Source organism: Epinephelus lanceolatus, chromosome 21, assembly GCF_041903045.1.
Source record: "Epinephelus lanceolatus isolate andai-2023 chromosome 21, ASM4190304v1, whole genome shotgun sequence".
Taxonomy (NCBI): domain Eukaryota; kingdom Metazoa; phylum Chordata; class Actinopteri; order Perciformes; family Serranidae; genus Epinephelus; species Epinephelus lanceolatus.
Genome location: NC_135754.1, coordinates 26,725,363 through 26,737,905, shown reverse-complemented (window position 1 = coordinate 26,737,905; position 12,543 = coordinate 26,725,363). Strand labels below are relative to the sequence as shown.

Genomic DNA, 12,543 nt, shown 5'->3' with positions numbered 1-12,543 from the left:
GGCCATCGACATGTGAGCGTATATATACATGCACACTCACTCATACACACACTGGTAGCAGGGTGGGGAGCGGGACAAGCAGAGTGGAACTATCAAGCCAGGCCATGTACGCGCTCCTCAAACTTCCAGCGCAAACAGATTTTAGACGCTACAGTGATTTTCCCCTTTAACACAGACCAGGAGAGCAGCTGACATATTTGTTCTCTTCCAATGAGCCCATTTGCAAGTGATTTATGCGCCCGTCCCCGCTCTCTCCTTTTATATCATAAACAGTTAAGGTGACACAACGTTGTGCCTCTGAAATAAAAAAAAAAGAAGACACAAAAAACTTCCCTCTTTTCTGAGTTCATTAAGTTTCCATCTGCAGCAGGGAATTGCGTATGCATACCAATCACATTCAGCACAGCATTTCAATTTCAAACATATAGATGAAACCCTTGGAGAGAGGGATGTCATCTTATTGTCTAAAGTTGACATTCTGAGCAGAAATAAGCCCATTGGGGACCGAAAAATACTCATTTAAGACGTGCTTTTACACAGAAACAGTTAATATGTTAATCACTGTGCAGCCTACAGGAAAGAAAACACATCCAACAGAGCATGCATTCAATGCATATTGATGAGCGTGTGGTGTTTAGAAACTCCCTGCTAAGGTGTGACCACCTAGGTAGACATCTCTCGCTGGGCAGTCATTTGCTGCACACATTCCAGTACATTTCACTCTGGGATCGGCTGTCAGGGGAACCTTTCAGGGACCACCTGGGGACCAGGATGCGGCCAACAATGAGTCCCGAGAGCATGTGCACTTACTGCAGCTGATTAGACTACCTTTAAAAACTGCCTGGCTAAGTCATTTGCTCATTATCTGTAATAAAACATCTCCAAAGTGGAGCTCAGCTTGATGCTGATGTCGAAAGGACAATTTCACTTGGCAGTTAAGCGTTCTCCATCACTGGTTTTGCACAGTTTAAAAACCCTCATGCACCTAATAGACTACTGGAAGCACCAGCGTGAGAACTGTTGTGAGAACAGACCAGCAGGTAGCCTACATCTACATCACGGCAACGAGTCCTCCAGCTGATCAGCGGGGCCATTCACAAGCATCAGGGAGGCTCGCCTGTCTACAATTACACCAACAGATCAATAGTAATGACCAGAGCACCACACACTGGGCACTGCACTTCAATAGGTACTCACTAAACTCTGCAAATCCACCAATCAGATTTTATGTTGCAAAAGTATGAAAGGACTGGATCATTAAAGCCATGAGGACTGCAGGTTGCAACCAGCTAAAACTTCTCCCACATGCTAAGCATGAACTCCTGGTTAGGATTCCCTCAGTGTTAACTGACCAGGAGATTTTTACAGGGAGCCAAATTATCCACGGAGGTCTCTTCCTCTTCAAAACAAATGGAGCAGGTGATTAAAGCCAGAAAAAATACTGAATACAGCTGTTTCATGTTAAGAATCAGTGTTTCTCTGATGCCAGTAGCCCAGCACCTGCTAATGTGTGCTCACCTTTGTCTCTGATAACTTAATGTTAAGATCCAGACATTCGAGAGGTTTTTACTGGGAGCAAAATTATTGCCATGGGTCTCTTCCCCTCCAAAGCAAACAGACCTGATGACTTAAAGCAGTTAACACATTCGAAAAAAGCAGTTTAATGTTAAAAATGTGTTTTCTCAACAGTGTTTGGCTTGTCGAGAAGGGGCTGCTAATTATGATGGCTAACCTGAAAATGCAAATGGCCCTATTTAGAGCCAGTGCTGGGTTTGCCCACTCTGGGCAACTGTAGAAACATGGCTGTGCAACTCGGTAGATATAAACGGCTCATTCTAAGGTATAAAAAAACACTACAATTTTTAGTTTCAGGTGATTTTACACTAAAGAAAACATACTTATCATATTATATCCCATTTCTGCTGATACATCCCCCTAAATTCTAACCACTGAACCTTTAGGTTAAAGGCAGAGACATTTACACTGTTTAATATCAGACTAAATTCTTCATTAGGACAAATCAATCATACCTTGTCCAAATTCCATTTCATGATTTCATTTTTGTACATTCTTGCTGAACTGAACATGTTGCTGATGGTGGAGGAGGAGAGCAGCCGGGCAAGTGGATAATTGTTGTCCACTTGTTTTACGTTAGCCGACTGCTTTGAGGCATGTGCTGTCCCTGCCAGCCACATTAAATCACTGTTGCTATTTCATTGGGTTAGGAACTTTGCATTTAATTTACCACCACAGGACAGTACTGTGTGTGTGTGTGTGTGTGTGTGTGTGTGTGTCTCTCTCTCTCTCTCTCTCTCTCTCTCTCTCTCTCTCTCTCTCTCTCTCTCTCTCTCTCTAAATCAGGACCTAACCTAACATGGCCTCAGAGGACTGCTGCCTGCAGCAAAAATGTTTGGCCCCTCAACCATCATTGCAGCAGGGCCCGACTGCAGGACGCCACAGGCTAGCCTGGCTGCAGAGAGGCTGGACTGGACTCTCATCAACAACCCTGCTGTTCATATTTAACGTTACTGCAACATGGCCAAAATATACAACAGTACGCTGCTCATGTGTACTATGAAAGAGTTTGTTTGAAAGTGCATGATATTGGAGTGCTGTTGGGGTGAGACAAGGAAAAGGAGAAGACACCTGCTAAACACACTTTATAGAAAGGGGATTAAATAGTAAAACGCAGAGGAAATGATGGGTGAAGACTTGAAGACCAAGCAGATGGGAATACTGATATTCTAATACAGACAAGCTCCGGTGATTTTAGCAGTGGGATTGCTTAACTATCTTAAATAACAAGAGGGATTTCCACTACGCCTCACCAATGACCTTTACTAGGAGCTCATACAGAGCTGGCAAGAGGAGGCAGGTGGTGTGTGTGATTGCCTATATTACTGCACCATGAGTGAAGGTGCACACACTGAATAACTGTGAGTACAGTTTGTGTGTGTGTGTGTGCTCTCACCGTGATGAGCGAAGAGATCGCTGTGGACGATGTCAATCAGACAGTCTAGCTTTTGTTTCACCAGGCGACCCAGAGGAACCTTCAAGATGAACTCGGTGAACAGCTTGCTACGGAGACAGAAGGAGGACAATAAAGACGAAAGGTCAGACTGATCAGGCATCTTAGGCTGGTTGACTGCTTCCCATCACGAGCAACCATCCAAAACGCAATTAAAGGCCCTGCACACCCACACAGGTACTTCACAGATATTTTGGCAAGGGGTTGGAGGAAATGACAATGTGAGACAAAAGAGATTTGTCAGCTGACCCAGAGGAACCGATCTGGGGTGAACTCTGAGAACAGCTCGCTACCAGTGATAGCTATGATTGCATTAGAGGACAGCAGTCAATGTTGCAAATCAATGACAAGGATCGTGATTGTTTTACAAAAGTTTTATGTGATGAAGTATCTTTATTTCTCAGGTATTTATTCCCTCCTCTATGAAAGGTCTCCTGACTAAATCACAGAGAATGTGCCACATTACAATGTATATTGCTACTACAATGTTACTTAATCTTAAAGGTTTATAAAGCCCATTTACACACCCACTTACATCTAGCTTTTGTATTTCATAGGAAAACTTAAGCCATTTTTAGATAGGAATTGTGCAAATTTGCAGGAAAGCCCAATCAGTCTTTTTTCAGCATTGGCATTGGCCGCCTACCTACTTTTGTTCATACAGAATGCGCCTTCTTCAGGGCAACGTGGGACGTGAGCAAGTAACAAAACATGTAGCTCAGCGTGTGACGTAAACAGTGACGTGGGAAGGAAGCCGCTGCTGGTCAGTCCTTCGGCGATTCTCTTGTAAGTCGGCCCGTTCTTCACCGTCCCCGTCATCTGACGGTTAATGGCCTCTTCGTTTGCGAGGGCAAGGAGGGTGCGAAATTCCTTGTCTCCCCAGTTGCTCATCTTTACAGTGTCTGTCAGATTTGTGTTTCCCTCTTGCTACTAGCTATTTGCTAATTCCTGCTATCAGCTGTTTCCTGTTTATCCACCGCCAGTGGGTCGCACGTGCAGCGTCATCAACAGCTCCTCCCACAAGTCATCAACAGCCGCTCCCGTTGCGGAAGGCCACCTCGCTCTGTTTAAACTAAAAGGGTTCCACTAATGTGACTACCTTACAAGGCGGAAAATTGGGCACCTTGGATCAACTCTCCAATCCGGCTCTGTGTGTCTAAACGCTCGCAGCTGGCCGGCAAAGCGGCCCAACAGAAAATCTGGCAGTGTAAAAGGGGCTTTACATTCAGCATTCACTCCCAGGTCAAATGACTCTGTAGCAGTCACAGCTACTTACTGGCTTCAATCGGCAGTGATGGAAATATGACACCCGAGTGCCCGCAATATTTTTAGCCCCTTTACCGATGTGATGCAGTCATGAAATGCCACAAAATACAGTCTTTACCCAAGCAGCGCCTACACATCTTTCAAAGACCAAATTTGAGAGAGACTGAATAAGCAAAAGACATTTAACAAAAATGAACAACCATGACTTTTTTCCCAGTGGCCTTCATGCTGATTTCTACTGTTTACTAACCTGTTTTTCAGCTCATATGTGGGGTTGAACATGACCCATCCCAAAAACAAAACAAAAAAATCAGAAAGGCATGCTCATCAGCTGCAGAGCCTTGTACACAGCTCTGGCCTACTGGGAATGTAAAAGCAGTCTATCACTTATTTTAATTGAGTTTTCCATCATTCAAAAAAACCTGCACATATGCACTAATTTTGGTGGTAAAAGGGTATTAATGACCTTGGAAATACTAATTTGACAAAAGAATCTTAGCACAAAGGTCACTTAATGGACATTTTTTCTATTTTAGCTACATCTCATGGCCTTCATCAGCACATGCGCTGCGTTCAAAATCCCATACTAGTATGAATTGCATACCCAATATGTGCACTATCATTCAACATTCTTTTATGTGAATAAACAGATATGAATCTTTGTGGACGCACTGATCCATAATTATTATGTCACTCCCTGAGTGCCTCCCCAGAGGAAAGGAAAATTCAAAATAAGATGTCTTCTTTGTCCAGCCTATTACTCCTAGACGTAAGCGAGCTCAATATAACAAAATATGATTTTGACAATTTTCTCATACTTCTTAAATTCAGCTCCTGAGAAATAGCCTTCCTCTTGTCTGATCTTAAGATCTTAAAATACTCTTTTTTCTCTCTCACTGCAGTAATCTTTGTCTGAAATAATCAGCCCTTGAGATAACAATAAGATCCAGAAGAAAACTTGATTGGCTTGTAAATGAGCCTGCACAGTTTCATAAATTTGTCTCAGTGATCAAATTCAAGTCTCAACTTTGTGTATTTTAGGTTCTCAGAGTTGAGCAACCTCTGAGGAGCCTATGAGCACAGCAAAAATACTCTGTAACGTTGTATGTACGCTGCAATTTCGCTAAAAGAACTGACTTATTCTTTTGCTCCTCACGGGCTAGGAGATACAGAGAGTTATTTCTGATGCGACAAAGAAAAGACTATTGTGAGCAGCAAAATTTTCTTCTTGGACCTTGCCGGTCAAAGACACATAACCATAGTAAGCCGTGCCAACTGCAGCTCTACCAGCATTTTTCATACCTGACAGCAAGCAAGATGAACGTCTTGGTTTTTTGTTTGTTCTTCCATATATTACGCCTAAAAAAGGGAAATCTTCTAGTTACACTCAATATGTAGCGTAATTGATGTTAAAGAGCTGTCTGACGGTGTCTGTTATGTACGCTGTCGTCACTACTGCAGTACATTGCTGGATATTTATGCTGGTTTAGTGTCCAGTGTTTGCATACTGTACACAAGCCAGGTACTATTGGTTTTCATACTAAGGCTGCAAATGAACTAAAAAATCTCAAATACTATCAGTGTGTTAAATAGCATGCTAGTATGGAATTTGGGACGCAGCAATGGATTTTACTCGGTTGTCATGGAGATCACTCATTAAAACGCCTCCTTTGGGGTTCAGTATCTTTCCCAAGGACACTTCGACATGAACATTGCAGGGATCAAATCATCCTGAGATACAGCCATGCCAAATGACATGATCACACGATAACGACTGAGTGAATTCCATGTGGTGATGAAGGCCACAATATTTGGCTGAGAGCTCTTGAAAATATCCTGTGATGAGACCTTGGGCCAAAAGATTTTTGTAAACTACATCCTCCTGAGACCTTAGCTTTTGTTTGTTGTGCATTTTTAATTTCTCCCAGCTATTTGGGATCAGTAGGACCTGATAAGCACAAAAAATTAAACATTTTCAATGATTATAAAGTCCCAATGTCCTCAAATGAGACGACAATAAAGTCCCAATGTCTTCAAACTAGTACTTCCTAATTAACAATGTCTTAGCTTGTTACTGTCGCTAAAATTGGCCAAATTTGTGACCATATCAAACTACAAACATTATTAATCATAAATTAAGTTTCAACCATAAAATGTGATCAGGTTTTGGACCTTGTCCACTTTTTTGTTGGGGTCGGCTGCAGACTGACTTGGCAGAGATGGCAGCCATCTTGTTTTTACATGGATTAGTGTATTGTGCTATTACTACCACAAGATAGCACAAAAATGTGTCTAAGTTAAGTAGAATGAAGTATAATGGGATGTCCTCCACTGAATAAAAAATCTATCCATATGGTCCACACCTGGTACCAAATAATTAGACCTGTTTTCCTGCAGGATGTTCGCTTAGGTCTCTAAATTTCATAGATTTAAAATGATAAAAGTCTAAATTTCCCCACAGGATCAACAAAACTGCCAGTGGAGTCAGAGAAATGTCGATCAAGCACAGTCTGTACACCCACACAGCCCTGAGAGGAGTCTAATCAGTCCAGATGAGTGAAAACACCTGTGTGGGTGTGTGTGGCCTTCACCTTCAATGGCTGCGGTAGACTTTAAATGTTGCTTCTCTCTTCACAAAGCTGTTGTCCTGAAGAGTTTCCCGTTCTATACATCCCTTTATGCCTGCACATACTATTCAACTAAATATTTTTATGATTTTTTGTTAACACAACCAACATGTAGCTCAAGATCAAACTATGAGCATGCGGCAATTTAGAGCCTGAAAGATAAATGTGCATTCATGCACACACATAAAGCTGACAGTTTTCTCCTCAATGAAGAGGCCAGATGCTTGTTGTGCTGGCAAGCTGAGGCTCAAGGAGGAGAGAAAAGGTTCTGGCAGGGGATGAATCACCCCCCGCCCCCAAGGCTTCAATTTAGTCGCCTCCAGCTCAGACGCTGAGCCAGGTTTGCCCTAACAACGGGAACAGCTGATGCCACCTTTACTCAGGCATGAAAAAAAGCCAGGCCTGTGATTTATAGGTAAGTGAATGGTTCATAAGAAGCGCCGCTTTCAGAATTAAAGCTGCGATCAAGTTTCCTCATGTGGTTTCCTCTCAAACTACAGAAAAGATGGCAGAGTTCACATTACGCTGTCGACTTAAACACAAATACTTTTTACAATGAACTACATTGGAACTGTCAACCAGACAGGTGCGACCCAATAATTCAATCAACATGTCCTGACAGCAGTCCAAAATGTCTCCACAAATGTGCCAATTTTGTGTTTTACTGTACTTAACCATGTAGCTGGAGAGCATATGGTTGCTTTGGCTGCACAGTACAGGGAGGGAATGAAGGGAAGCCATCAATGAATCATCTTTAAAATCTCAAACTTTTATTGTGCCTTATCATAATGACATAAAAAGAGTGAGCACTTTATTTGAAACCGATTCAGCGTCCCACACTGAGGACAAGTGACAAAGAATTAAATCCAAAGGGACAGTGGGAAAGAAATCATTCGAGGAAGTGGCTAGAGCTGAACAGACAAACGGTGTAGATGGAATGGATGGGCTGAAAGACTGTCTTCCACCTCGACAAAAGACCCCCCCGTTCACTGCGGCTGCGATAGTGGTGTAGTGGAGCCGAGGCCAGAGGTGGGGATTGGAAGTCCTGTGTGGCCCAGAATCTGCTGTGAGAATGGCTGCTGCCCAGGTGTTGGACGTGGGCAAATGGAAGGGGCTCCTTGCTGTGTGCTTGCAAATGAACAGGCAAAGCACATTTCAAGGTCTGGGAAAATACTTACATATAGCAGCTCTACTTGTGCCAGTGTTTGATTCACCATAAAAATAGGTCCCAGTGTCTAGGGTGTTTTTAGATGGTAAAGTATTTGCTGAAATAATGTGCAACAACACCAAGTTTCCCCTAATAAGTCTGACTAAGCGGAGGCGGACAGATCCCGTCAGCATCTTGTCTCATCTTTTTTGATTAATTTAGCAACTAGATGATATAAACACCCGCCTGAATCATCAAATATGTGGCTTTGCTGTGAGAAACTGTACTTCAGGTTTTAAAGCTAGAAACCTTTTTCGACCCAACATGTAAAGCTTTTCGTTAATGCAGAAATTATCTTAAAATAGCCCAAAGAAAGAGCGGCAAGTGTGCCAGTTTTGGCTCTGCCACTTCCCAGACATTTTAATTCAACCTTTTACTAACTTTCAACAGAAGGAATATTAAATGATTAAGGGAGAGAGTGAGTTTTAACAGACAAACATTAGAAACAGCCTGGTCTGAAGCAACTTGCTTATTTTCCCAGTGTGTCCTTCCTACTGATGCAACCGTCTGTGTGCGGTATGCATATTTTATTATGAGACAATCAGTGTGACTCATGTTAGACTGTATTTGTTTGAACTAAATATTTACAGATGATAAAAATGTTTGAATGAAAATGTGTTTTCAAAGACTCATTTGCAGCTGAGAAGTATTTCACTGAATACATTAGTGAAGCTTTCTTCATATATTTGTAAATATAACGCTCCATAAACGAGGCCAACTTTTTTTTTTTTTTTTGGTGCTGTGTCCTTACAGCATAACAGATTAAAGAAATTCAAATGGGCCAGAAAATCAAGGGCACGTCCATGAGGCATTTGTCACAAATGAAATGTCCTCTCAGTTTTGGAACACTGCCCTAAAAATACAAATTAAGTTTTGGCCACTTCAAATTTAAAGTCCATTCATTTCTATAATGTAAGAGAAAGTCCTTGAGATGGATGATCAAGTTTTCTTTTCCATTTTGTCCAACATAACTATAAATGTATGATTTGGTACCGCAGTTACATCAGCATGTGACACTTCAGAAGTCATTTATTATTAAGACAAGCATTAAGCTGTGCCAGATGACATTCACGGTAGACAACATTAACTGAAATGGACACTTGAGTGGAGCAGTTGGTGCGTTTCCAAGGCAACCTGAGCACGTTTAACCACTGCCCATCTCAGTACAGCTACTGAATGTAAAGTTGCTGAATAAAAACAGCCTAAGGTAGAGAGCCAGACACAATAAATAAATAAATAAATAAATGGTGTTTTCAAGTCTTTGCAGAGGCACAATGTCCCATTAGGCTGTTAGGGAGTCATCTACACATGAAATTTTAGTTTAAGTGGATGCTTCGAAAAACAAAAGCAATTAAGATTTCGCCTTTCATTCTTCAGCAAAATGACATTTAAGTCCAATGTGGGCATTTTCCAAACATTTGCTTTGATGTGCTGCCCTGGTGCTCTCCAGAAAAAACACAAAGGAAGAAAGAAGTACATTAACTGTTCACAAAGAGCTCAGTTCAACTCTTCCAATGAAAACTTTTCCCTCACATTATTAGGGATGCATCAAAATTCACACACATTCATTAAAAAAAAATAAACTGTTATAAAGTTATTCAGCCCTTTATTACACTATTCATCAATAAGCACAAATTTAATTATACATATTTATAAAAATCCTTAAAAAATAAAGTTCTTTCACATGAAAAATATCTTTTTATGTCATTGCTTCAAAAGCATTTTTACTTTACACATCATTACAGCCTTTCTATCTACTATCTACTTTATACTGCTGTGAAAACATCATCAAATTTCTCCCTTAAAGAACTCTATTTATATTCTAGTTTCTCGCCAAAAACTACAAGACTACAAGACTGCTTTTAAACACAGCATGAGTGCGTCATAATTCACCTTCTCAAATTACTCATTTCTACTGAACTGAGCATGTACAGCTCACAATGTCACTCAATGCAACCTCCGTTAGCTGTTAGTTCCGGCTACTGGCTGCCTACTAAAGTTAACGAGCTCTCTTCCTGCCAATGTAAACACAGATTTCTTTCGATTCAAATCGATCTTCATTTGAATGACCCGATACTGATTCATAAAATCCGAGATCAATCTTTCGATACACGCTTTTTTGGATTTGCATGGATCTGTGAAGCTTTAACCCCGTTAATGTCTCCTGTAGTAAACGGCCGTGGCACTAAATTATTAACGACCACAGTCTTGAGAAGCTCTGACCTTACCAGTGCTTTTATCTGTAACTGTTAGCTTACTGTTTTACGTTTTGGTGTGATTCATTATCGTGCTGCAGCAGCTTTGGGGCTGCTGCGCCACTTTTACGCACACACATAAACACACATAAAGAAACAAGTAGAGATGCCGCGGTGGAGACAGAGAACCTCCTTGAGGAAAAAGTCAGTACACCTGTGTAGCAACATGAAAACAGGTAGGAAAATTATATTTCATTCTGCTTTGTCCGCAGTCTCTCATACACTGGTACTAACATTATGTTTTGAAGAAGCACAGAGCGCTTTCCAGCTGATGGGAAATTGTTACTAACAAGCCAAAACAACAACTGTTTGTCTAACAGTTTAGCTCAGTTTGCCACAAAACTTAAAACTTAACAACGGTATTGTGACCTGCAGGCAGTGACTCTCCTCAGCAGCAGAGGGTGGAGCAGAGAGGACAGAAGGACTGAGTTCTTTATTCTTTCTAAACTTCACTCAGTATTGTGATTTAAGGAATAGGATTTCTTTTCTTAACATTTTAGATGTGTTTCCAGTGAGATATTGAGTTTATATTGTGAGTTTGCTGTTTCAATTTTACTGTTGCTGCTCTAGAGACATTTAGTCATAAAATATTCAGGTTTATTTCTGTTCTGAATTTAGTCTTTTTTTAAATAGTTCCTTGTAAGATATACAGTATTAGTTCTCTGAGAATCTCTTTCACAAACTAGCAAAATTGGTATTGTAACTGAAATATCCGTAATCAAATCGATACTGAATCGAATTGCAAACCAATTTGAATTGTAACCTTGTGAATCAAAATCGAATCAATTCAGGATATCAGTGGAGATACTTTGCCCTAATTATTAGGGAAGAAAATGCTTCACCCAGCACGTCAATAGCCCACTTTACTGCATCTTTACTGCGTCTTTTCGTCTTGAAGGTGTCCCGGGGAAGATCTCTGTTTGTCCCAAACACGTTTTCTACTATCCCCGGGACGTCGGAGCGCCATTAGGCTTGACCCCTGCTTTTTAACCTGCACAAAATTGATGTGACACAACAGAAAGACTTCTGCTTCCGCCATCGGTGAATGTCAACTACAGTCAACAAGGTGAATATCAGCCAATATGGACGTTTGGCCAATAAATCAGTGTATCCCTACATATTATAACTCTGTGTTGTAGGTGTCACTGTAACAACAATAGAGCATATAAAGTTACCTTAGTTCCTTTGGATCAAAGACCAGCTTGACATCGTTGACGATGGTAGGAATGTACTTCAGTGCAGCACCCTTAATGAGAAAAATAAAAAGAATCCATTACCACATCATCCTCAGCTCCATGTTAATTAGTTCAGTCATTGATTGATATTTCAGCTCCTCCATCCAACCTTATGAGACACATTAAGGTGGGAATTGCGTGTCGTTGCGTTGTGTGTAGTTAAGTGTAAACGTGTCTGATTCTGTGTCTTCCACTAATAAAAACAGTGTGGCTCTCAGTAGAATAACATGCAGTAGTAGTACACATTTTGCCTACTGTGAGCCATGAACCAGAACAATTAAACAGTTGATGACCAAAAATAAATTTGTTGTGATGTGTGTTTGCTGCTCTGTTTCTACCAAGTGTTTGTCTGATACTGTGAGCAGCTATGCTTTAATCAACTCCTTCCCACTGTATCTTCATTTATTACATTCAGTCTACCTGAGGCCAGAGGGGTGTTGTTAAGGCTTGCAATAAATAAACTGGGACCAAAGGAAGATCTCTCTGTAATGATACCTTGATAGACACAGCCAGATACAATCTACACTTACCCATCGATACTGTAATACAGACATCAGTTGCACCCAGTGGCTGATTACAGAGCCTTCCATTAATAATGGGAATGATTAAGCAAGCTGAAACTTCCCTCTCTAACTGCCTGCTGCTAAATGCCGGCCAAGGTGGGCTGGGGTGTTTATACAGCATCTGTGCAAATTAGCAGCAGTGCCAGTCTGTCTCGCAGAGGTTGATTAGCCATACAGCACACTGAACATCACCGGCAACAATCCGCTGTTTGTTATTGTGCATGATTTATTTCTGAAAATACGTGAAAGGTAATTAGCCATGTTCAAAGGAGGAGGAAATACTTTGTTACCGACTTCAGAAAACGTAATGATGTGAACAAAAATTCTGTTGGAAACCCTTTCTGAGGAACACATTTCTGAAC

General features: G+C 41.1%; 1 protein-coding gene across 3 annotated transcripts in view; it reads right to left on the bottom strand.

The window, feature by feature from the left end:
• The window catches only part of dock1 (dedicator of cytokinesis 1), a 273,627-nt gene that overhangs the window by 170,994 nt on the left and 90,090 nt on the right, over positions 1-12,543 (bottom strand). For all 3 annotated transcript variants that reach the window (XM_033610905.2, XM_033610904.2, XM_078163716.1), the window contains exons 24-25: positions 11,559-11,629; positions 2,972-3,078 (exon numbers count right to left, since the gene is read on the bottom strand). In XM_033610905.2, the coding sequence (XP_033466796.2) occupies positions 2,972-3,078; positions 11,559-11,629 (178 nt within the window). The remainder of the gene's footprint in view (positions 1-2,971; positions 3,079-11,558; positions 11,630-12,543) is intronic.